Source organism: Bos indicus, chromosome 22, assembly GCF_029378745.1.
Source record: "Bos indicus isolate NIAB-ARS_2022 breed Sahiwal x Tharparkar chromosome 22, NIAB-ARS_B.indTharparkar_mat_pri_1.0, whole genome shotgun sequence".
Classification (NCBI taxonomy): Eukaryota; Metazoa; Chordata; class Mammalia; order Artiodactyla; family Bovidae; genus Bos; species Bos indicus.
Genome location: NC_091781.1, coordinates 32,361,378 through 32,388,709, shown reverse-complemented (window position 1 = coordinate 32,388,709; position 27,332 = coordinate 32,361,378). Strand labels below are relative to the sequence as shown.

Sequence of the window (27,332 nt, the reverse complement as noted above, 5' to 3'; positions counted from 1 at the left end):
AGTCAGAAAATACTCACAAAGGGTGTGGGAAATTTCATTCACATTTCCAACTAGTAATTAATATTTAAAAATCAAAGTATGCATAATCAAAAAAGCTTTCATTAGTATACTACTACTAACCTTTCTCTCTGCTTCAAATGTGTACGTGTACAGTCCATCTACATCGTTGAAAACCAAGTAATTATTAAGGGGAATATATGCGCTGTAATGAAAAAAGTGTTCATTTTTATATAACTGAGCCAGATCAAAACACAGACTTACATACATACTAAAAATGAAACTCATTACCTTGTGGCTATTTTAAAAACCTCAGTGGCACACACAGCTAAAGAGGAAAGAAAATAAAGATGCTTTAACTCAATGAAAATTAGACATTTAAAAACAGAAGTTAGTTATAAATCAGAACAGATAAATTTACAAAGCTATTGATTACAAATAGAAAAATACATACAAAAACACTATTATTTTTAAAAACTGAAAATATAACATTTTATATTTGTTTTGTATAATCCAAATGATAAAGTAACATTTTAAAGTAACATTACAAGTTTTCTTCCCTCTTCTTCAGATTGAGTAGCCTGTTATACTGCTTAAAAAGAAATGGCACTAAAATGTCTTATTATAGAGCATTTTATGTATGAAATAATGTAAGATGAGATATATACAAGGTCCAGTAACTTGTGGTTTTGGGGGCAGCTTAATTATACAACCATCCACCCAAGAAGATAATCAAATCCCCAAAACACTAGTTTTCTAAGATCATGTAGCTGCAGAAATACCAACTTAGGTACTGAAAATCTGAAGGGAAGGAAATAAAATTAAGTAGTGGCCATTTTTCCTCACCTGCAATGACTGCATTTGTGGACGCTACTGCAGGAATGATTCGTTTTACTACTCCTAAAAATATATTAATTAAAATATGGTTATTCCTTTTTTAAAAAAGTAGGTATCTTAAATTAGACAACGATTATTATTAAATATCATGTCCATTACTTGATTTTTCAGGCTTTTAGGTCAGAAAATAGACTTAAGTTTAACCATGAAACAATCTTCTTTCGCACTCACATTATTTTGTATTAACAGCATGTTCAGAATCCTAAGTTATAGTAGGAAAGATAATTCTTCACACAGTTTCATATAAAGATGTGACAATCATATATTAATAACTCCTAAATATTCGGGTGTTTATTTTGCTCCAAGAGTATGAAGATTAAATAAAATTTCAATGAATTTGCATAACATCATGTTAGTCTTATTACTCTGAGTTTGAAGATAAGGAAAATAAGGTTGCGAGAAATGAACAAGATCCACAGCTATACATGTTGTAAGAGATAGGGGTGATATATGAACCCAGATCTGCCCTAATGTACATAGTCTTAACTGATACAGTATACTATACTATCCTCAGTAAGGTTTGAGTAAAGTATGAGGAGTAAGAGCTAACTAGTTTTTCTTCATCTATTAGTTTTAGCCATTCTATTCACAAAAATTTAAGACAACCAGAAAAACTGCCCCTAAACACTTTGTTTCACTCTACAACATGGACTATACAAAATATTAAACACAGTTCTCTATTTCTACCCCACTTTTTTCATATTAGTATCCACAGATTAGGAATGACCAAAGCCCCACCTAAAATCATTTTTTAGGTACAAAATAAATATTCTTTAACTATATTTGTACTGTTCATTTTAGAAAACAAAAATTCTGATAAAAGTAGCTATATTATCTCAGACTGTGAGAGAGCCCTGAAAGATGTGTTTCCAAGATACTAGGTGTTGGCAGGTCAGGTTTTACAAACTTAAGAAAAAAGGCAAATATCTAAGAAGATGTGAAAGGAAGATAGTTAAGGAGCTGGAAAGCTGTTTTAAAAAATTAATTCTGACCATCTGACCATTATGTGCAATTTCAGAAAAGAGGAAATAGGGAGGAGCTAACCTCCTGGCGATTCCTGGAAGCTCTCCAGTGAACCACAAAGAGCAGGATGTAGTGGAAGGAGAAACAGGTTGTCACAAACAGTGAGAAGCTGAAGACACACTGCCCAATAAAAGACTGGACATCTCTTAGCCCTCAAAAAATCTGGATTCCACTTCCAATTTGGCTTCTCTACTCTTAGTCAAGGCCCTCAAACATCAAGCTAAGAACTATACACCAAGCCTTGCTAAAAGTATGGAAGGATAAATAAGACTACACACAGAAATGAGTTTGCACTTCCTGATCAGGACAAACGGAATTCATTTGTTAATTCAAACAATCAGCAAATAAATGTGGATTATATGCCAGATACCATTCTAGGTGCTGTATAGAGGAGCAGTAAAAAAAAAAATCTTACAGTGATGGAGGAGTCCATTAGACCGTCTCCTTGGGGAGGTGATCATTTGAATAGAAATCTAAACCATGAAAAAGACCCATTCATGCAATGACCTGGGGAAAGTGCAATTGTGTACATGGCAGCGGCAAAGGTCCCAGAACAGGGATGAATCAGAGTGTAAGGATGAAATATTCTTCATATAGGAAAATAAGGCTATGTGAATTCTGAGCAATTATAAAAAGGTAAAATAGTGAATGGTTTATAAGTCATTATCAGTTGGTATGATCAGGAAATCGTTAAGTTGATACCTGAGGGACAGGCAACCAACCCTGAGGGGAATCTAAGGAAGAGTATTCCAGGCGTAAGGATCAAGAGTTATTAAAGTTCTAAGGTGGGATCATGCTTGGTGTCCTCCAGGAACACAAAGCAGGTTAGAACAATGAGTGTACAAATGCAACAAGTAGTGTGTAAGAATAGAATTTTCAAATGACAGTACTAAAACATCAGTAAACATAAGGAAATAATTACAGGAGAGAAATGGCAGATTTTCAAAAAGACAAAGCTCTTTCTGGTGAGCTTAATCATCTTGGACAAAATTCTTGGAAAGGTGAACTATGAGTAGATACATTAAGAAACATTAGTCACTAAAACTCAGTGTTCAGATTGTTACTGAGACAAGTCACAAGACTACCTCATTTAGTTACCATGACTACTAGCTTTGGAGCCAAGGGAATGTGGAAGATAAGCCTCAATAGATCATCTGGAAAGGTCTTTCATGACATCCTTGTGAACAAGATACAGAAACATGAAGTACTCAAGAACATATGATCAACAGAAGGGAATAAATCTAAAAAGGTCCTGACCAGAAGCATGATTCAGTTTTATCTGTTCTCAGCCACTTTAGTCTAGTTAAAATTTTTAAGTATTTGGAAAAGAGATAAAAGATACTATCAAAACAAGTGATATGAAGCTAAAAAGAATACATTAAGTTGACAGGCATAAAGAACATATTAGGTTGGTGCAAAAGTAACTGGTTTTGCAGTGTTGAAATCTGCCATTTGATGTTGGAATACATTCTCAATAAATGTGAGTATGTTATACATCATTTTAATGTGCATTTCTCACTTTATGTTTTTTTTACTAAATGACTTATTACTTGCTGTTTATTTTCTATTCATTTTAGACTATGGAAATGATGTTAGACAAAAAGCAAATAAGAGCAGTTTTCTTATTTGAGTTCAAAATGAGCCATAAAGCAGCAGAGACAACTCACAACATCAATACATTTGACCCAGGAACTGCTAACGAAGATACAGCGCAGTGGTGATTCAAGAAGTTCTGCAAAGGCGACAAGAACCTTGAAGATGAGGCGCATCATTGCCAACCACTGGAAGTTGACAATGACAATTGAGAGCCATCAACGAAGCTAAGCCTCTTACAACCACATGAGAAACTGCCAAAGAACTCAATGTCAACCATTCTATGGTCATTTGGCATTTGAAGCAAACTGGAAAGGTAAAAAGGCTCAATAAGTGGGTGCCTCAAGAACTAACTGGAAATCAAAAATACCATCATTTTGAAGCATTATCTTCTCTTATTCTACACAACAATGAACCATTTCTCAATGGGATTGTGATGTACAACAAAAAGTGGATTTTATACGACAACCAGTGACAACCAACTCAGTGGCTGCCCTGAGAGGAAGCTCCAAAGCACTTTCCAAAGCCAAACTCACACCAAAAAAAAGGTCATGGTCACTATTGGGGGTCTGCTGCCCATCTGATCCACTACAGAATCCCAGTGAAACCATTACTGAGACATATACTCAGCAAATCAATGAGATGCACTGAAAACTGCGTCTATAGCCAGCATTGGTCAACAGAAAGGGCCCAATTTTTCTCCATGACATTCGACTACATATCACACAACCAACACTTCAAAAGTTGAACGAACTGGGGTACGAAGTTTCACCACATCTGCCATATTCACCTGATCTCTCGCCAACTGACTACCACTTCTTCAAGCATCTTGACAACTTTCTGCAGGGAAAATGCTTCCACAACCAGCAGGCAGCAGAAAACGCTTTCCAAGAGTTCGTCAAATCCCCAAGCATGGATTTTTATACTATAGGAATAAACAAACTTATTTTTCATTGGCAAAAATGTGTTGATTAATAATGGTTCCTATTTTGATTAATAAAGATGTGTTCGACCCTAGTTATAATGATTTAAAATTCACAGTTCAAAACTGTAATTACATTTGCACCAACCTAATACATATATATACAAACAGCAGGATGAGTTTAAGAATAAACTTAAAAGGACCTATACTTGAATATAAAGGAAAAAAAAAATGCCATCCCCCAAAACTGCCAAATCTGTAGCAGTGGGATATGGCTTAGCAATTGCATATGTGAAAAAAACTTCCAGATTTTAGCAGACAGTAACCTGAAGGAATCAAAAGTATAGCATCAATGTAAACCACAAACAAACAATACAAAACCCTGGCCTCCTCTAAAACTGCATCAATGCTCAGAAGTGTATCCTAAGACTCATCCTAGAGCATTGCATTCTCACCTGGATAGTTCAGAAAAGTATGGATAACTGAAATATGGTTAGAAGAAAATACCATGATGGGAATTTGAGTCATGGAAACATGTTGATGGGTTAAAGGAACTAGCAAGGTTGATGGGAGTGATAACAATTTGGAGGGTTCAATATGTTAAGGTCTATTACTTGAAAGAGAATTAAATTTACATATGGCATAAGCATATGGCATACTGGGACAATATCCAGCCCACACGAAAAAGATGGAGATTTTTCTTCAATACATAGAAGAACTGTCTTCACAATACTGTCCAAATGTGAAATGACTGCCCCAGAAATGGATAAGCTGCTCTTTCAGCAAAAGATATAAAGTGAAAGAATGGCTTGCCCTGGATGACTCAGGGACTCCTCCAAGCCTAAGTAAGTAAGATTCAATGATTAAATTTCTCCAAGTTAAAAAGTGCTATAATTCTAGTAAACTCAGTTTCCTTCTAACAAATTTGGGGCAGCTGGAAATGGTTATTTCCAGAGCACCTTTACTGAATCACAAAGGGATAGTATTATCTGAAATCACTTATCAATTATTTCGCCCAAAGCATCACATCCTCTGAAAAAGGGACCATCTTAAGATCGTTATTAATGAAAATTCACTAACTTACCTTGAGTGAGTCTATATGTAACACCTCTAATATTATATTGTGATGCTCTTTCCAGGGCTTTTTGGAAAATCCACTGAATATGATCAGGGTCATCACCATCTAATGGAACCCCTTCTGTCAGGAAAGAGGGGAAAAAAGGAATGGAAGACAGAAACATGTACACATAAATCAACGTATTTTTAAGGTAAATGTCCAAATAAATAATATAGACAAGTACCTTATGTAATTCTGAATTAGGAAATTAGGTTTATTACCTCCAAAAGGCTGCTCCTTAGGCCACTGCAATATCCTGACATACTCAATACAGTGTTCTGGTAGCCTGGGCATAGACGCAATGGTGCACATGGGAAAATTAACCTAAAAACACAGTTTGCCTTTTTTAGTGGATTTTAAATAAATTATTTTAAAATGTAACTTCTAGTTATGATCTAGTTTGTAAAGTTTCTTATAATTCATATTAGCCTTCCATTTACAGAAACAAAATATTTAATACTATTAAGAATGCTTCTGAAATTAACACAGCTGATCTAAGTCACTTCACTTAGGTTGATCTCTCTAAAAAAATAGGTTTGCCCTACACTTAAAAAAACATATAAAGTTAAGCTTTGTTAGAACATGGGAAGAATAGGAGTGAATAAATTCTCAAATATGAGTACCCTATTATGTTTAAGATTTAAACTTGAAGATATAAAATTAACCAAAACAAATAAATTTCAAATAAAAACTAATAAAATTATTCATAAATCAGACTTCTAAATGCCCTTTCAAGTGGAAATGCAGATTAAAGAGCTTCATCTTTGGAAATATCATTCTCATCTCTGGTGTCTTTATATACCTGAAACACAGGCAAAAACTAAACAAAACAAATTACAGCTCTATCCCAACATATAACTTTCTAACTGATCCCTTGATCCTTACTCTCTAAATAAAAAACTAATAGAAATGAATTATGAGAACAGAACAGTATCAAAATGATGATATTGAGTCTATGTATATGTGTGCTCAGTCACTCAACCGTGTTCAATTCTTGCAACCCCATGGACTAGAGCCCACCAGGTTCCTCTGTCCATGGAGTTTTTCTGGCAATACTGGAGTAGGTTGCCATTTCTTTCTCCAGCGGATCTTCCCGGACCAAGGGATGAAACCCAAGTCTCCTGCACTGCATGCAGATTCTTTACCACTGAGCCATCAGGGAAGATACATTATGTCTGTATCTTTCCTTAAATAGAGCAAAATTTCGTATTTCATCACCATTCTTCTTAGCATGCCTTTTAAAATATGGTTATTCCTAAGTAAAAATCCTCAATATTGACTAATCTTAATAATGCAACCCTTATTTCACCCCAAGATACTATCAAACAGATGCGGGGTGCTTTTGTGATTACCTGTGGTGGATATAGTTCCAGCGTGCATTCAATACAAGCAGTCATTCCAGGCAGAATCACCCGGGCATTTCCTTTAAAACCTTCTGTCCCCCCATCTATCAAAGGGACAATGGAGCTTGGATCTAATACACCATCTTCATAATTTAGAAGAGATATCTAGGAAAATTGTTTCAAGGGTTTAAAAGGAGAGGGGGATAAGAATTCAAAAAGGGAGAATGCTTTCAACAATTCTAAAAGTCAATCACATTACTAAATACTAATACACCAAACAAGGGATTACATTAGTAGCAGTTTACATCCAAACCTGCAAATTAATGACTGGCAATAAACAATGAACTACATCTATTACTGAAAATTGAATAAACCCTGATTTTTCAAAAATATGACACAAAGTCTCATTTTTAGTATGTTAAGAGCAGCAGGAAGAACTTCAGAGAACTGTAAAAACACTAAGTTTTTACCAGCATGCCATTTATCCATCTTCTGGCTATGATGGAGTCCAGTCCACATACAATTATATGAAATTCTACAAGAAAAAAAATGCAAGTTGAGTTTTTAAAAATGCAGCCACACAAAATGATTCACAATTTCTAAGAAACAAAAAACATTTTTCATTATAAAATAAACATACAGCTTCCAATCCTTGAGTAATCCTTACTCAGAACAGCATATAAAAACGCAGCTAATGGTGCCAACTAAGAATTTAAAAAGTTTGCCATCCTTTCAGTCAACAATATTCCTGAAAAGCCAACACCAAGAAATGAAAGCAAATAAAGAAATAGCAATCAAATAGCTAGCCATCTGTAAAGAGCAACTAAAAAATACAAAAATTTAGTGAGAATTGAATTTCGAGTGGAAAACTTACGTCGATAGAAAGTGTCGTTAAAATCCTGAATCTTGTTGAAATGTCTGAGTATAAGTAAAGGAACTTAAGCTGCTAAAAATTTTTAATTTGTAAGATGAATTCAACAATGCCACAGGATCAAATTATAAATGTATATTTAAAACAAGACATAAGTCATTAGTGTTCAAAGCAATGGAATTCAAGAAATCCAATAAAATGAAAACAATCCTACCTCCTAAAAAAACTGTTTTCTAAACACTCCTCTCCCCTAATGACATAGAATAGTTTCTCTCATCCCCAAGCTTCCATATCAGTATAACTGTATCTCTGTTATACTTTCTGCTGGTACTGCTACTGCTAAGTCGCTTCAGTCGTATCTGACTCTGTGCGACCCCCCATAAACTTTCTACTCTGCTGCAATTCTTATGTAAAACCATAAACTCTGGGAAAATAGAATGTGTGTCTTCACCCATCAGCATCAAGCAGAGGCAATAAAAATTTGTTTAGTGAAGGGAACGGGTATGCTATAGTTCCCACTTACAAAGGGGATTCGAATTCTAGGAGTTAACCTACTGCACAGATTAATACACTGTACACCTTAAATTTTTAGTTTTATATGTCAGACATAGGCAATTAAAAAAAAAGTTACTGCAAAACTAATTTTTAGAAAACACAGATGTTTCCAATAGCTTTTTCAGGTGCTAATGATTTGTTACTGATTTTTCCCCCTTGTTGGGGGGAAGGGTGAATTTTCTTCCTTTCTCACTAAACTCAGTTCTTCAAGTCTCTCTCTTTCTACCCAACCTGACCATATAAGCAGGCTTTCCCCAGCCTGGAGGGTGCCAAGAGAACACCACTCAAAACCAGCTAGGAGTGTGAATCATAGTACTTAACATCTGAACAGTACACAAAAAACAGTATGCAAAAAAACATTTTTTTTAATTGTTTCTAATGGAGCAATTTCATTTAGTAACACATAAATTACACTCCCCTAAAACAAATCATCCATTGCAGGCTTTAAAACCAAAATGGAGGGAGAAAAATCAAATCAATAAAATTAGAAACGAAAATGGAGAGATCACAACAGACAACACAGAAATACAAAGGATCATAAGACACTATTATCAACAATTATATGCCAATAAAATGGACAACGTGGAAGAAATGGACAAATTCTTAGAAAAGTACAACTTTCCAAAACTCGACCAGGAAGAAATAGAAAACCTTAACAGACCCATCACAAGCACGGAAATTGAAACTGTAATCAAAAATCTTCCAGCAAACAAAAGCCCAGGTCCAGACGGCTTCACAGCTGAATTCTACCAAAAATTTAGAGAAGAGCTAACACCTATCCTGCTCAAACTCTTCCAGAAAATTGCAGAGGAAGGTAAACTTCCAAACTCATTCTATGAGGCCACCATCACCCTAATACCAAAACCTGACAAAGATCCCACAAAAAAAGAAAACTACAGGCCAATATCACTGATGAACATAGATGCAAAAATCCTAAACAAAATTCTAGCAATCAGAATCCAACAACATATTAAAAAGATCATAGAAAAAAAAAATAATAAAACCAAAATGGAAAAGAGGGACAATACATAGTATGTGTGCTCTAGATTTTTTTATTATTATTATTCTGGCCTACAAATAAAGAAATATGTTCAATTCTAGCCCTCACCCACCAACACCCTTATTCCTTTTGAATACCAGGCAAACGAGAGGTATGCTAGAAAACGAAGTCAAAAGAGAACCTGAGCAAACATTAGCGGAACAAAAATAGGAGACCCAGGAGCCAGACCAAGAAATGCCATCTCCTGGATTTCTACAAAATACCCAAAGTTCCCCAGATCTAAACAAGGGAGACAGACAAAAGAGTCTACACACTCTTTTTTTCTCTTTCTCCCTATAAGGACATGCATTTGCATGTTTAAACTTTTTATTTTTGCAAAGACAGTACACAGTGTCCCGTATTTCTTTCATGCCGTTTCCCCTAGGGGTTACATCATATAAACTACAGTACCACAGCAAAATTACAAATGTGACACTGGTACAATGTGTGTGTTAAGTTCTGTCATTTAAATACATGTAGATCTGTGTAACTACAATTAAGATGCGCAACTCTTACAGCACCACAAATATCTCCCTCCTGCTGCCCCTTTCGGAGAAGGCGATGGCACCCCACTCCAGTACTCATGCCTGGAAAATCCCATGGACGGACGAGCCTGGTGGGCTGCAGTCCATGGGGTCTCGAAGAGTCAGACACGACTGAGCGACTTCCCTTTCACTTTTCACTTTCATGCATTGGAGAAGGAAATGGCAACCCACTCCAGTGTTCTTGCCTAGAGAATCCCAGGGACGGGGGAGCCTGGTGGGCTGCCGTCTATGGGGTCACACAGAGTCGGACACGACTGAAGTGACTCAGCAGCAGCAGCTGCCCCTTTACAGTCACATCTGTCCCCTCCAACATGCCAAATCCCTGGCAATCACTAATGTGCTCTCCATCTCTGTAATTTTGGTATCTGAAGGTTATATGCAATCATACAGTATATGATCTTTTGAGACCAGCACTTTTCATTTAGCATAATACTCTTGATATCCATCCAAGCTGCACCTCATTAGTTAGTTTTTTATTGCTCAGTATTATTGTACTGAGTACAATAATTGTATATTGTATACACAGTATAACTGTAATACAGGTTAACAATTCAGCTACTGATGGATGTTTGAGTTGTTGCCAGTTTTTGGCTACTTGCAAATAAAGCTACAAACGTTGGAGAATAAGTTTTTATACAGGTGGTAGGTAAATGCCCAGGAATGAAACTGCTGAGTTGTATGGAAAGTATATATTCAAATTTTTTAAAAATAGCCAAACTATTTTCCAGATGACTATCATTTTACACTTCCAGTTTTCCTGTATCTTTGCAAACATTCACTACTATTTTTATGTCAGCTATCCTAAAAGGTGTGTAGTAATCTCACTGTGATCATAAGCTGGATCTCCCTTAAAGCTAGTGATACTGAATATCTTATCATGAGCTTTTTACTATTTTCTTTAGTGAAATATCCCTTCATATTTTTGGTCCATTTTCTAACTGCTTTTTACTGTTATGAGAGTTCCTTATATATTCTTGATGAATCCTTTGTCAGATACCTACTTCATAAGTATCTCCTAGTGTGTAGCTTATCTTGTCATCCTAACAGGATCCTTCACAGAGCACAAGTTTTTAATTTTGATGACACTCAATTTACCATTTTTTTTCCTTTTATGGATTATTCTTTTCATGTGGTCTATGGATTTTTATCAAACCCTACATCCCAAAGCTATTTCTTATCTTCCAAAGTTTACAGGTTTACATTTTATACTTAACCTATGATCTGAGTTTATTTTTGTAATTTGAGTTTTGAGATGCATTTTTTTTTTTTTTTGCTACCACAATTTACTGAAGAGATGGTCCTTCCCAGAGAGAATTGTTTTTACACCTCTGTCAAGTATAAATTGGGCATACTTGCATGTGGCTATTTCTGGTTTCTCTATTCTGTCCTGCTGATCTGTGTCTATACTCTCTCCTTGGCAACACCACAGTCTTGATTATTGTACTTGGATAACAACTCTTGAAATTGGCCAGTGATTCCTCCAACTTTATTCTTTCACAGTATTGTCTTAGATAATCCTTAGCTCTATCCATTTTAGAATAATCCTGTTTGGAGCAACAGAAAAGTTTGCAGGAATTTTGATAGAAACTTGTATACAAATTGTACACAAATCTGGGGCTAAGTGACAACTTTACTATGTTGAATCATCCAGTTCTTGAACACTATCATTCCATTATTTAGATCACTTTTGATTTCTTTCATTTGCATTTTGCAATATTCAGCATACAAGACCCATACTTATTTTGTTAGATTTCTCCTTTGAGTGGTTATAAATGGCACTGTAGTTTAAACTTCAGTTTCCATGTGTTCACTGCTAGTATTTGTGTATGTCAACTTTTGTATCTTGTGGTATTTCCAACATAACAAATCCCATTTCCTAAGTTTCTATAAAATACTAAAAGTTCCCTGGATCTAAAGGTATGGGAATCAACAAAGTGTGAATAATCCTTTTTTAAAACATGTTTCTTATAAAAATATATTTATTCTGACACACTTTCCATTTGATTAATAATATACTGACTCTTTACTTTGCCTGCTATGGTAAGGCGATACAAAGATTACCAGTATCCAGCCTACAAACTTAAGAGTCTAGTCGAGGACATATGCAATTGAAATTTAAATTAAAGACAATAGGCAAATAAATGAAGGTACTTGCTACCTAAGTTTAATTTAGGGCAAAAAACATTTTATATAACCTGAAAAGAAAAGATTGAAAGGACATTAAAACAAAGTGTTACCAAAAGATATGTCAGTAATAAGCTTACTGCTGCTGATGATTTTTTCTGCCTATCTGTATTCTCTGTGTTAAACATCTCTTGTATAATAATAAAAATAATAAGCTTCAAATAGTTAAGTATTGAGTAACTTATTTGTCAAAAGGATACGGAACTACATTGCAATTAGGAATTCTGTCATTTAGAAATTCTGCAGCAACTTCAGCCTTAGGTCTTCCAACATCTTTAGGCCTACAGAAAAAATTATATTTAAATTATTATTCATGATATAAATCTAGGTTATCTACATAATCTACTTTCACACATAAAAATATCCACAGTGAATTTATCTAGAGGCTATTTAGAAGGAATATTTTTACCTAAGTATTTCTGGTGAATAATGAGTCATTCAACACTAAATGTAAACCCTTGTTGATATTCCAAATTAAGTATTTTTAAGTACTAACAAGTCTAATTAAGTATTTCAGTGAAAACATGAATTTTTTTAAGTTAAAGTGTAACAACAGCATGTTTCCCAGACGGAAAAAAGTATCCCAGATCCATAGATTTCCATGTCTTTGCCCTGAATCCCAGAACTTCAAGGTGTTACTATGCAGGTCTTGGCAGAAAAATAATCAAGGGATCCTAAAGATGCAAGAATGTTCATATACATTCTTCCCCTTCTTCCCATGTATGCTAATTAACTAGTAAATGCTGAATCCCATAAGCAGCCATAACTATGTTTTTTGAAGGAATAATTTCAAAGGCAGTACCTAGAATTGCAAATGTTACCACTATCTTCAAGAAGGTAAAAATAAAAGACCTCAAAAGGTTACTCCTAGATAATAACCACAATTACAGACAGGACAGGACATGAGTTCTCTCTTCTAATCTCAGTATGAATGATATTTTTCTTTCCTAATATTTTCTCATTCTTCCATGGGAATAAATCACTCCCTCAGGTATACATAATAAGCACTTCATTACTACTTTTTCACAACATGATTTTTGGTTATATACATAGGTCCATCATAACTACCAGACTATGAACAACGAAGAAAGTTACCATACTCTTATCTCTTTGTACTCCTTCCTAGCTAAGCACAGAGTAAACACTTGAAAAATAAATGAAAATTAAACAGTCATTGTGCACATTAGAAATCGTTTTTTATTTAAAATTGGAATTTTTAACATGTATCGGAGAAGGCAATGGCACCCCACTCCAGTACTCTTGCCTGGAAAATCCCATGGACAGAGGGGCCTGGTGGGCTGCAGTCCATGGGGTCGCTAGGAGTCGGACACGACTGAGTGACTTCACTTTATTTTTTCACTTTCATGCATTGGAGAAGGAAATGGCAACCCATTCCAGTGTTCTTGCCTGGAGAATCCCAGGGATGGGGGAGCCTGGTGGGCTGCCGTCTATGGGGTCGCACAGAGTCAGACATGACTGAAGCGCCCTAGCAGCAGCAGCAGCAGCAGCATGTCTATATATGGCTGAGTCCCTTGGCTATTCACCTGAAACTACGACAACGCTGTTAATCAGCTATATCCCAACACAAAATGTTTTTGGTGCTAAATAAAATGCTAAAAATAAATAAAATAGGAATTTTAAAAAATGCTTTAACAGGTCAAATTTCTTCTCTCCAATAAGGCAGAATGCTTTTTTGACTCAAAACTTCTTGTAAGAGTTTTATTCTTTGTCCAAACTTGTTATTACAAGAGACTCTAGCACAAGTCAAGCAACTTGATTTCAGTATTACATCCAACTACCCTAGACAGAGCTCTTTAGGTATACGGAGTAGATAAAATAGTTCCAAGAATCTTTCAGACTGTGTATTATATGTGCTTTCATAATTGATCCCCAAAAAAGAACTCTAAGATGGTTTCTGTGGGAACTGCTACTTTACCATCCCAGAATTAGGGGATTCAATTGCTCCTCCAAAAAACTGTATTTTGAGTAAAATGGCCTTTCATACACATCATCCTTGCAAGAATGGCACTGTTATACAACAACAACACGTCATCCTTGCAAGGTATCTTGGCCTAACCTGGAAAACAAGAACCTATTGTGGGGTTTGCTCTGAAATTAAATTAAGTAGTATAGATAAAGAGCTCAGAAAGTACTTAATATATCCTAAGCACTTCACAAATCTTCATTGTCACTATGATCTGCAATCATTATTTCAGCCCTATATTAAAGGGCATAGCTTATTATCAATAACCAATCAATTTGGTGGTGTCATTTCAAGAGCAGTCCTACACTAAATATTTGTCCGACTGGAAAGGGCCCACATACTTTTTCTATCAAGAGAAGAGAAATATCAAGGGCTTAAAAAATATACAAAGAAAACCTTAAAAGTTAAATGTAGGGTTCACCCTACAATTACAATACTTCATTAACTTGACTTAGTTTAACCCACCCTTCAACCTGTTTAAGATCTTTCCCAAAGTTAATTTTATCTTTTCTGCTACCTAACCTCATCCTGCATCCTGCTCAGACTACTTGAGCACCTTTTGTCAGTACTCTATGATCACTAGAGAGAGAGAAAAAAGTCCTTATCTCTGTGCCATTCTTAGTCCCTCAGTCGTGTCTGACTCTTTGTGATTCCATGGACCCACCAGGCTTCTCAATCCATGGAGATTCTCCCGGCAAGAATACTGGAGTGGGTTGCCAGGCTTTCCTCCAGGGGATCTTTCCAACCCAGAGATCGAACCCAGGTCTCCCACATTGCAGGCAGATTCTTTACCATCTGAGCCACCAGAGAAGCCCATCCGTATAATTCTTTGAGTAACAAATACACACTTTTATCTAAGCCATTCAAGTCCCTAAACACTACATAGTATTATTCATTAACGAACTTTTCCTCAGATCTGCATGTAAGGACTACTTCTAGAATTTAAAGTCACTCCACATAAGTTGCTCTTAGATGTTTACTGCGTTTCACTTATACCTAAGGTAATTATCCCTCTCTGTTCCATTTCACTTGCTCCTGGGTTTTTTCTCCTTAACTCACCATCTTATTTCACCTTCTATAAAAAGTTCAAACTGTGTCATAACTTCACTGCCCCAGAGTCACCCCTCAAGTCTTGGCTCATAAGTCTCTACCAATATATCTCACTAGGGCCTAATATATATTTACTGTTCTTTTATGAAATCAACAGGAGGCAAAGAGTGGAACTCGGTGTCTTCAAGGCACAATCATCCCAAAGATCACATTCACCTTTTGGACATTTCTTTAAAATCAACAAAAACATGTATTTGTTTACAGAACTATTTTTGCCATAATGCCCAAAATTTTCCTGCAAAATTTACCTAAGACAGGAGTGACAGTTCTTAACAAAATTAGCATTATCCTCTCAGCAGTTTTTTATTAAACTGAAAATGTACTCAAATTTGAATGATTACCACAATTTTAAAATAGGATATTAAAACTCACCTAAATAAAAATTGTCTATTCAGATTGGAAACATCTATAGTGTCCATGTCTATAACGTGAATCTGTCTAAAACCAGACAAGGCCTGTGAAAATAAAAGAAAAAAAAAATCTAATTAAGCAAAAGGCTCATCACATTTGTAATTTTTAAATTTCTTTTCAATGGTCTTAAATCTACAAGTTCTCAGTAATAAGTTCTGCACAATTGTATTCAATGGTTAGAGTCATACAAGGTATATAAAACTCAGGGTTCTTATAAAGGTCAAAAAAGTGTAGCTACTCAGTTTTAAATAATCCATAACCCAAAGAGAATAACTCAAAATTTCTATGGTTGTTTCATAATCCCATAAACACATCTGTTAAAGTTTGTTTTGCTGCTGCTGCTGCTAGATATTTTAATTTTACTATTCTTACTACTTAACTATAGTTGCTATTCTTTTCTAGAATACTGTTGAAAGTAATTCCTACAAGATTTATATTACTGTAAGCATGCTGCCAATCAGAAATAACTGTAAGATTATAAACATACACACACACACACACACACACACATATATATATACACCCTGGACATGTAGAAGAAATACCTTAAAAGGAGAATGAAGAGCAAGCAATCAAAGAGCTAGAGAAAAGCAACAAAACTCTTGTGTTTCAATGATAATGCCACATAGTTTAACAGTACAAGGTGTTCAAACTTACTAGCAGATTAAAAAAAAAAAAAATAGGTCTCAAGACTCAATTATGCGTCTCTGGTCATGGTCAGTTTACTTACGTAATCAAATTGAATCACCTGGTAATAATTTCACCATTTTTCTGCCCTCTTTATAGTAAGAGCTGTCCATACTTTCATTCTCAAATTCCTCTCTTGCACTTGCTGTCAACAAGCTCTCACTGCACTGAAAACCACACTTGTCAGTCACCAGTGACCTCCCATCACCAACTCTTACTCTCTGACATGACCCATCTCAAGTATTTGGCAGGGTATATGGATCCTTTCGCCTCCTTGAAACACTTTCTTCACCTGGTCACCTCACTCACAAGAATTTGAACACTTTTTAAAAATTGGTTTCCCATTCACTACTCACTCAAGAGTTTCCCTCCTCATTTACTGGCCAGAATTTGGGGCGCCCTTGCACTTACTAGTTCTGGTTACTTATGGCGATTTCAGACCATCTTGTAAGGTAAACCATCGTCTAACAGATACTAATATCTGAAATTTAACAGCTTCCAAAACCAAAGCCAATCACCCTTGCTGACCCAAACCAGCAAATCAGTTCTTTACCCAGCCCCCCTCACTTCAGTGAAAGCCAACTCCATCTTTCCAGCTGCTCACAGCAAAAACCTTATCATGTCAGCCTTGACTCCTCTTATGTCCCACACCAATCCACCAGCAAATCCTATTGATTTAATCTTCAAAACATCCATAATCCAACCTCCTCTCACCACCTCCAGTACAACTGCCCTCTTCTAAGGGACTACCTATCACCTCTCACCTAGGCGACTTCAACAACCTTCAAACCAGCCTCTCAGCTTTCTGCTCTGTTCTTCCTCTTGACTTTTCTTAATACATCAGCCACAGCGACCCACATTAAAGTTGTATGGAGTCAACTCACAGACTTAAACCTCCTCCAATGACTTTCTGACTGGGAGTAAAAGGCAAAGTTCTTACAGCAGCACCTCAAGCCTTTCATGACTCACTCCAAGCTCATTTTGTTATCTCATCCTCCTAGAAAATTCCTTTTCCTCACTTCTGCTTTAGCTACAATGACCTCTGTGTCCTCCTGGAACATAACAGTTATGTTCCCACTTCACAGCTTTTGCACCTGATACTTCCTCTGCTTAGAATGTTCTTGCTGACCTTTTTGCCCAAATAGCACCTTTTTGTGAACCCTTTCCCCTCCCGCCAGGCTATATTACATCCTTCCTTTCTCCATAGCATTTAAGCATTTATTACCATCTGACATACAACATAGTTCACTTGTCTGTTCTTTCCACTAAAACAAAAGCCCTCAGCATACAAACGCCTGTTTTGTTCAAGGCTATATCTTTAGCATATAAAACTGTACCTGGTATATAGAGAAAGAGGTTCAATAAATATTTGCTCTATCAATAATACTAATGTCATGTCCTTTATTTTAGAATGAGCCTTTGGTGGCTTACGATTAATTCAAAAAATATGCATGCATATCTCTTGTTATCTATGTGTGAAACAAGCAAAGTAACAAGTGGTAAAATTGAAAACCCAGTTTTCTTCTATGTAAGAGATTATTACAATGCACTGAATAACAAGCCACTTCTGAAGTTGCTTGATGACTACTCCTCAGATCTAACTTCTAATTACTTTACATTTTAAACTGGTATCTATCACATTTCCAAGTAACAGCTCTGAAATGGAAAAAGCTAACTATTTAGGAGATTTGTGTATACAATACCTATGAAAACCACAGTATCTTTCCTAAATCCTTTGGTTCTTATGCTGCAAGGGTATTTGTATCTAATAAAGTACTGTTTTGGCATCCTATCACAGGGCACATCGTGTGTGTGTGTGTGTGTGTGTGTGTGTGTGTGTGTGTGTGTGTGTGTGTGTGTGTGTGTGTGTCTCTCTCTCTCACAGGGCACATGGTGTGTGTGTGTGTCTCACTCACAGGGCACATCATGTGTGTGTGTGTGTCTCTTTCTCACAGGGCACATGGTGTGTGTGTGTGTGTGTGTGTGTGTGTGTGTGTGTGTGTATGTCTCACTCTCTCTCTCACAGGGCACATCATGTGTGTGTGTGTGTGTGTGTGTGTGTGTGTGTGTGTGTGTGTGTCTCTTTCTCACAGGGCACATGGTAGGGGGGGGTGTGTGTGTGTGTGTGTATGTCTTGCTTTCTCTCTCACAGGGCACATCGTGTGTGTGTGTGTGTATCTCTCACAGGGCACATCATGTGTGTGTGTGTTTGTGTGTGTGTGTGTGTGTGTCTCTCTCTCTCACAGGGCACATCATGTGTGTGTGTGTGTCTCTCTCTCTCACAGGGCACATTGTGTGTGTGTGTCTCTCTCTCTCTTACAGGGCACATGGTGTGTGTGTGTGTGTATGTCTCGCTCTCTCTCTCATAGGGCACATCATATGTGTGTGTGTCTCTCTCTCACAGGGCACATGGTGTGTGTGTGTGTGTGTGTATGTCTCGCTCTCTCACAGGGCACATCATGTGTGTGTGTGTGTGTGTCTCTCTCTCACAGGGCACATTGTGTGTGTATGTCTCTCTCTCTCTCATAGGGCACATCATGTGTGTATGTGTCTCTCTCTCTCACAGGGCACATTGTGTGTGTGTGTGTGTGTCCACGCGCACTCAGTCGTGTCCAACTCTGTGTGATCCCATGGAATGTAGTGTAGCCCACCAGATTCCTCTGTCCATGGAATTTTCCAGGCAAAATACTGGAGTGGGTTGCCATTTCCTTCTCCAGGGGATCTTCCCAACCCAGGGATCAAACCTGCATCTCCTGCATTTCCTACATTGACCAGCAGAGTCTTTACCACTGTACCATCTGGTAAGCCCTATATGATACATACGGCTATTTATTTTGTGTGAATACTTCAAATTCACTAAGGACATACATCATGATGATCTGCAATGCCCACAGAACCAAGCATAGCACTAAGTACCAGGAAGTGTATTAAGTTTTTGCAGTCTCACTAGGAGTGACATTAGTGTTTCCTAGCAAAAGTAATGTGCTTATTTATATTTAAATTTAGGTCCCAAGGCTGACTATTTAGATCCTTCATCTGGCTGTTACCTGCTTCATTTTCTAAGGAGTATGCTCTACCATTTCCACTTTTCCACATACTAATCAGAAGGCAAGCATACAACAGCTCCAAATCAATCTTCCCCTAACCATTTTTGTTAAATAAACTGATAAAATCTTATAAAGATCTACTTTGTAGTTATCAGAAGTCAATGAAACTAATTAAGTCACAAATTATGGATTCCATCCAATACCTAGGAATAGCTTCATTAAATAGTACCCTCTCTTGAAATGATGTTCTTTTAAAACAGACTGACCAAAACTAGAAAAAAAAGGTTTAGCTCTCCCATATTTTATGGGTCTACTACCATATGGTTATTAAAAAAATTACTGTATGATTAGATCATGTAATGACACAATGAATGGTTCAGTGAAATACTTGACTAAAAATTGATGGCCTGGATTAGATTCCAGGCACAACACCATAATCCAGAAAAAACCTGTCATTTAACATCCCTGAACCTGTGTCTTACTCTCTATAAAATGAGTCCTATTCACCTAAGTGGATTATTCCAAGGGACATACAAAATAATAAATACTTTGAAATCACATGTGAAATATGAATTAACAGTTTTGCTATTTACTTCTCTGAATTAATGAGCACTTTGCAAGAGGAAACACAAAAATGTGCTGGATAAAAAGAAGAGAAGAAAGGAGAAATAAAAATGTCTATCAATCATTACTTTATAGCCAAGGACTTTAGGGTTTAAAAAGTTAAGTTACATCATCATTTTAATTACTATCTGGAATTTGACCTGCTAAACTTATCCGACAAAGGCTCAGGAGAAACAGTTAACAATCATAATAAAGAAATGACAGAAAAGGAAAAAGGTTTAATTATCATAGAGAAGGAAAGTACATATTTTATATATATATTACCAGGTTTTTCAGGAGCTCACATCCTAAGCCGCCAGCTCCAATGACTAGAACTTTACATGTATCTAACAAAAACTGGAGAGACTGTAAAGAACGAAAAGGCATATTAAAATCTAGTTCATAAAAACCATAAGTACCATCAAAAAAGCAACAAACTATAAAAGAGTTTCTCTGTTTCCATGAAAAATGCAACTGAAGATAAAGAGCAGCCTTTGAAATTAGTAAATTATTTAAATTTATGAACAAGGTAGAACCAGAAATTGTATAACCCTAATGATTTCTGAGAGTTCCAACTTTAATGTTGCTAAATTGAGTTTTATTGGTTGAAATTTAAAAAGCTACTATTTCTAACAAGAAAAAATATGCCTAGAGTTGTCTCTTTTTTTAACTTTGAAAGGAGAGCATCATACTCAATTATTTAATTGACTTCTTAAAAACAGAAAAGTGTAAAAATTGTAAGAACTGAAGATCAAGCACTGCACAAGCTGTCTAGAGGTCTTTAAAAAAAAGGGGTAAGAACAATAACAGCTGCTTTTCCATAGAGTTCGTTACACTTACAAAACAGGAGATGGCAGGAAGAAAAAACAGGTAAAACTCTTATTTTTTGCCTATCAGCAGAAATATGATTTGAAACAACCACTTAACACAAGAATCTTAAATTATTAGCTCCCTGCCTCAACCCCGCAAAAAAAGAAAATCAGAAGCATGAGAAAATATGCTGGATTATCCAAAGAAATACAGAAGACTGTCAATTTTGTCCAAGATTACTCAGGTTATTCAGATAAGACGAGTCAAACCTAAGAGTCTGCACCTTATCTTCAGGAGCAGCACAATACTTCTATTTCAAAACAGTATCTCTTCATCAACATAAAAGGAGATAAAAAATGTACTGCAAAGGAATATTTCCCATCCCATAATAAAAAAAACAAGTTGTCTCTAATTGAACATTTGCTTTAAGTCAAAAACTACCAGTTCCAAATTCTACTCCTCTATGATACAGCAGTCACGTATTTTTTATACTTTTTAACAGGCAATTAATTATATTGAATTCTAAGTAATTATATATAAATTAATTATATTCAATTCCAAAACTAATTATATTCAATTCTAAGTAAAGATACTCATTTCAAATAAACTTCAAAATTTAAGCAAGCACATCTGTATCTCTATGAAAGTTAAATTTTTTCATAGCAGGGATTAAAAAGGTGTGTCTCAAAAGTAATTTTAAACTGGAATTTTAAATGAAGTATAACATAATTTTAAGTGAGGTTATGAAGTTATTTTACTCTTAAAAATTAACATATTACATTTGAAAAATGTGAAAATAACTCAAATATTATTCAGATAAAATCAGTTGCAAATATTCTATTTACTATTTCAAGATAACTTACACAATTCTATTAGTATTTTTATTATAAGAGTAAATTAAAAAGGAAGCATCTTATTATATTTGCAACATAAAACTATTAGAGGAGTTATTTAAAAATAAACATTTCTCACTTCAGTGCTCGGTTCGAAATCAGGGTGTGTGAAGGGTCCAGATCGCTCGAGGAACTTCTTTACATGGTTCCAGCGACCTTCCCAGTCTCCAGTGTCCCCACACCCACCATCAACAGCCATTCTGCACAGAACACAGTAAATTCAGCTGCAAAGATCAGTATGAAAAAGCCACACCTACAACTAATATGGTTTCCCCAAATGAAAAGGTAACCACACCAGACCTTCTCAAATACAAAGGGTAATATTCAACGTAGTTACGCTTATGCTTTTATTGTCTTTTCTTGCCATTATATAGTTTATGTAAAGGTAAGAACAGATTGAGGAAATAATCAATATGTTTCTGGGTTCCTACAATAACCTAAAATCAAACTTGGGATACTGATCTATCAGCGAGAAATGGGCTTTCTAAACATTTGGAACTTACTAAACACTGCAAACTGCCCAAACTATTCTATAAAGAGCCTTGGAACAGAAAATACAAGCTACAAGAAAATACAAAAACCAAAAAAATCCCTCCACTTCCAGAATCCTAATGCTTGACATCTAACATAACTCATGTGTCCTTTCCAAGTTTGAAAGGTATAACTTATTTCTGATGAGAGAAACATCACATTTTTCTCTGAGGTCCTAATTTTCAAAAAAGAATCTCTTAGGACTATAAGGTGGCTTCTATTGCCACTAAACACAGGCAATGTTTCAGATTATAATTATGTCACAGGTAGGCAATACCATCTATAAACCTTTTAGAACATACAATCTAGTAAGGAGGGACTCTTCTAACAAAATATGTTTTCTATTCATTGCAAGACTCAGGTTTCCTTATAACTATTTTTAATTTTCAAATTTCCTACAACCCCACAATTTCTACCTTCAAACATATTTAGTAATACCCAATTTTTACAAAACGGACCAAGTATTGCCTAGCAATAAAGACCACAGGGTTTGACGTCACAGCTGGATTTGGTTCCACAATTAATAGTATTGTGACCTTCAGCAGATTACTGGACAGCCATAAACCTCATCTATAGCTTGTCTGTAGCTACTTCTTAACGTCAAAATGATAGAGATAATCCACATAGAGGCCTTAGTACAATACGTGGTATATAGTAAACATTCAAATTGTAGCTGTCATTTTAAGCAAAAGTGGAATGAAATGAAAGGTGGGAAGAAATGTGAAACGAAACTTGTTCCAAGTCCTCTTGCGATTGAAATTCAACTTTCTGAGATACCTAAGGCCCTGCTACTGGGGACTGCCACAGAAATGACTAACTCACCACGCCCACTGTTAGAGCACTTTCTTCCTGTCCCAAGTAAGGAGGAAGAAAAAATAGGTGATGCTGCCCGGGGTGTAACACACTTCGTTTAAACCTGTCTCACTACCACAAAACTAGGCATCTGATATGAAATAAGGTGTGTAATATATGGACAATATAAGCTCTCGGGAGGCAACACTCTCCTTTCAGAACCAATGATTTTGCAAAAATGACTGAAGTGCTTAGTACGATACCAGACTTTAAGTTCTCATCGAAAGTTTGCAAAAATACTATTGTCTCAGTGTTTTCGAAAGGCCAAAAAACGGCCCATCGTCCGTTTCATGTTTTGATAAGACTCCCTTCTCACAAAGTCTCGGCTCTGACAATCTGGGATGGAGGAAGAGAGGGGCGCAAGGGTCCTTCCGCAAGACCTTTCGGTCAGGCACCCCGGCGGGCCGGCGCGGACCCTGAGCGCGGTACCCGGGCCCAGCGCCCGCCCGAGACAGAGACCGGGAGGGCCCGCCGGGCCCCTGGGGCTGCGGGCGGGGGTCGGGGGATGAGGCCGCGCGGCCTGCGCTCCGGGTGCCCCCCCTCCCAGCCCCCCGGGCCCGCTGCGGCTGGTCCCCTAGGCCTGGGGTGAAGGGAGGCGGGGGCCCCCGGAGAGGGCCCCGGCCTCCCGGCAGCACTAACTTCTCAGCCAGCAGCTCCTCTATTCTCCTTCTTTTCTTCTCCCTAAAAGAAAGAGAGAATAAAAGAAGGGTCAGCATCACGCTACACATTGGGCGCCGCGAGGGGATGGGGGGCGAGGGGACGGGGCGGAGGGTGGGAGGACCCCGGGTGGAGGCGGCGACCGCCCACCGCCGCGCTCTCTCACAACCCAGCCCGGCCCGGGGCGCCTGCAGAGCCCGGGTACTTACGGCTCCTCGCCATCCGCCATATTGTTCTCCGCCTCTTCCCAGGCACCCCCACGGTGGGAGGAGCGAGGGGGCGGGGCGGGGCGGGACCGGCCAGGAGGGGCCGGTGAAGAGGGGCGGGGACTGCGGGAGGAAGCGGGGCTGCTGGGGCTGGCTGTGCGAGGCTCCCGTGGGTTTAAAGGCTTCTTTGTAATTAAAATCATGATTAAATACACTTAGAGAAGTCTTCAGTTCAGTTCCGTTCAGTCGCTCAACCGTGTCCGACTCTTTGCGACCCCATGAATCGCAGCACGCCAGGCCTCCCTGTCCATCACCAACTCCCGGAGTTCACTCAGACTCACGTCCATCGAGTCAGTGATGCCATCCAGCCATCTCGTCCTCTGTCGTCCCCTTCTCCTCTTGCCCCCAATCCCTCCCAGCATCAGAGTCTTTTCCAATGAGTCAACTCTTCCAATGAGGTGGCCAAAGTACTGGAGTCTCAGCTTTAGCATCATTCCTTCCCAAGAACACCCAGGGCTGATCTCCTTCAGAATGGACTGGTTGGATCTCCTTGCAGTCCAAGGGACTCTCAAGAGTCTTCTCCAACACCACAGTTCAAAAGCATCAATTCTTCGGCGCTCAGCCTTCTTCACAGTCCAAATCTCACATCCATACATGACCACAGGAAAAACCATAGCCTTGACTAGACGGACCTTTGTTGGCAAAGTAATGTCTCTGCTTTTGAATATGCTATCTAGGTTGGTCGTAACTTTCCTTCCAAGGAGTAAGCGTCTTTTAATTTCACGGCAGCAGTCACCATCTGCAGTGATTTTGGAGCCCCAAAAAATAAAGTCTAACACTGTTTCCACTGTTTCTCCATCTATTTCCCATGAAGTGACGGGACCGGATGCCATGATCTTCGTTTTCTGAATGTTGAGCTTTAAGCCAACTTTTTCACTCTCCACTTTCACTTTCATCAAGAGGCTTTTGAGTTCCTCTTCACTTTCTGCCATAAGGGTGGTGTCATCTGCATATCTGAGGTTATTGATATTTCTCCCAGCAATCTTGATTCCAGCTTGTGTTTCTTCCAGTCCAGCGTTTCTCATGATGTACTCTGCATAGAAGTTAAATAAACAGGGTGACAATATACAGCCTTGACGTACTCCTCTTCCTATCTGGAACCAGTCTGTTGTTCTATGTCCAGTTCTAACTGTTGCTTCCTGAGCTGCATACAAATTTCTCAAGAGGCAGATCAGGTGGTCTGGTATTCCCATCCCTTTCAGAATTTTCCACAGTTTATTGTGATCCACACAGTCAAAGGCTTTGGCATAGTCAATAAAGCAGAAATAGATGTTTTTCTGGAACTCTCTTGCTTTTTCCATGATCCAGTGGATGTTGGCAATTTGATTTCTGGCTCCTCTGCCTTTTCTAAAACCAGCTTGAACATCTGGAAGTTCACGGTTCACATATTGCTGAAGCCTGGCTTGGAGAATTTTGAGCATTACTTTACTGGCGTGTGAGATGAGTGCAATTGTGAGGTAGTTTGAGCATTCTTTGGCATTGCCTTTCTTTGGGATTGGAATGAAAACCAACCTTTTCCAGTCCTGTGGCCACTGCTGAGTTTTCCAAATTTGCTGGCATATTGAGTGCAGCACTTTCACAGCATCATCTTTCAGGATTTGAAAGAGCTCAACTGGAATTCCATCACCTCCACTAGCTTTGTTCATAGTGATGCTTTCTAGGCCCACTTGACTTCACATTCCAGGATGTCTGGCTCTAGGTGAGTGATCACACCATTGTGATTATCTGGGTCATGAAGATCTTTTTTGTACAGTTCTTCTGTGTATTCTTGCCATCTCTTCTTAATATCTTCTGCTTCTGTTAGGTCCATACCATTTCTGTCCTTTATCGAGCCCATCTTTGCATGAAATGTTCCTTTGGTATCTCTGATTTTCTTGAAGAGATCTCTAGTCTTTCCTATTCTGTTGTTTTCCTCTATTTCTTTGCATTGATCGCTGAAGAAGGCTTTCTTATCTCTCCTTGCTATACTTTGGAACTCTGCATTCAGATGTTTATATCTTTCCTTTTCTTCTTTGCTTTTCGCCTCTCTTCTTTTCACAGCTATGCAAAGCATCTCATCACCTAAAGATAAACAGTGACAGAATTTTGCACTATTTTCCAGAGTCAGAGATAGATCTGCAGACATATAGGTAGATACATAGGGGTGTGTGTGTGTCTGTGTGTGTCTGCACACACACGCACCTGAGTTCCTATGTGTCTGAATGGCTGGATAGAGAGAAACAACCATGTTCAAAACAGACAAGCAAAACATATATATATATATATATATACACACACACACACACACACACACACATACATACATACATCATGCATATATCCTTTCTTGGGGCAGGACACGAATGAGATTTTGAGTCAGAAAGGACAGTTTATTTAAATCCTTAACTCTCCACCTATTAACTGTTAGACTTTGGGCACTACTGTGTCTTCATTTGTAAACTGAGGATGATAATGTTCACCTTGTAAGACTGAAATTAAATGAAATCTATCATGTTTTCAAAATATAGTCCCTGATCAGCCACATCAGCATCATTAGGGAACTTGCTACAAATGCAAATTTTGAGGCCCTACCTGCAACCTTCACTAAACCTAGGATGATTCTGTGCAAAATAAAGCTTGAGAATCGCTGAAATGGAAAGCATAAAGCCTGGTTAGCACTCAGTTAATGTAGCTGCTAATAAATAATATTTAATTTCCTCTTAGTTCTTTATTATCCCCCAATCGAGTTTAATTCAATAACATTCATTGAGCTGAAAGTCAGTGCCAGACAGTCAATGGAGGGACAGAGTTCACAGCCCGCAGTCCCGCAGCATCTCTCCATGTCACATGTCTCAACATCAACCGAAAACTTTTTTTTTTTTTCCCAAACTCCTTTACAGACGGAAACTACTAAGGTTAAACCCCTTTTTCAAAACAGGCTCATGTGTGCTGGGTCTCCAGCAATGCTTTTAGGAGACCTTTCCATTAATGGCAGTGAGCATCACAACCCTCTCAAATGATAAAAACCAAGGGGCACCTTGGAGACCACATAGTTCAAACCTACCATTTCATGAGGACAAAGCTGAGGCCCAGGAATAGGAAGCTGCTGGCACAGGAAAATGAAAAAAGTAAAAGTGTTAGTTGCTCTGTCGAGTCCAACTCTCTGTGACCCCATGGACTGTAGCCCGCCAGGTTCTTCTACCCATGGGATTCTCCAGGCAAGAATACTGGAGTGGGTTGCCTTTCTCTTCTCCCGGGGATTTTCCCAACCAAGGCATCAAACCCAGGTCTCCTGCATTGCAGGCAGATTCTTCACCATCTGAGCCAGTTGGCCCAGGAAGAGGTCATCTGGCCCTGCTCCTGCCTTGGGACTCACACCCTGACTCACTGTGGTGGTATTCTGATAGATGACACCA

The 27,332-nt window shown here is 37.8% G+C and overlaps 1 protein-coding gene across 5 annotated transcripts in view; it reads right to left on the bottom strand.

The window, feature by feature from the left end:
* UBA3 (ubiquitin like modifier activating enzyme 3) overlaps positions 1–27,003 on the bottom strand; it is a 28,097-nt gene extending 1,094 nt beyond the window's left edge. Inside the window, exons 1-14 of one of the 5 annotated variants that reach the window (XM_070776333.1) lie at positions 26,981–27,003; positions 23,654–23,695; positions 21,711–21,831; positions 20,214–20,294; positions 15,553–15,635; positions 12,287–12,367; positions 7,767–7,810; positions 7,363–7,427; positions 6,902–7,057; positions 5,771–5,873; positions 5,517–5,630; positions 844–897; positions 289–325; positions 121–202 (exon numbers count right to left, since the gene is read on the bottom strand). In XM_070776333.1, the coding sequence (XP_070632434.1) occupies positions 121–202; positions 289–325; positions 844–897; positions 5,517–5,630; positions 5,771–5,873; positions 6,902–7,057; positions 7,363–7,427; positions 7,767–7,810; positions 12,287–12,367; positions 15,553–15,635; positions 20,214–20,294; positions 21,711–21,831; positions 23,654–23,695; positions 26,981–26,988 (1,071 nt within the window). In that variant the 5' untranslated portion in view covers positions 26,989–27,003. Of the gene's footprint in view, positions 1–120; positions 203–288; positions 326–843; positions 898–5,516; positions 5,631–5,770; positions 5,874–6,901; positions 7,058–7,362; positions 7,428–7,766; positions 7,811–12,286; positions 12,368–15,552; positions 15,636–20,213; positions 20,295–21,710; positions 21,832–23,653; positions 23,696–23,880; positions 23,980–26,980 lie in introns of those variants that run through there. The other 4 variants (XM_019984624.2, XM_019984626.2, XM_070776334.1 and 1 more) reach the window with 4 other exon arrangements.
* Positions 27,004–27,332: the final 329 nt, after the last annotated feature.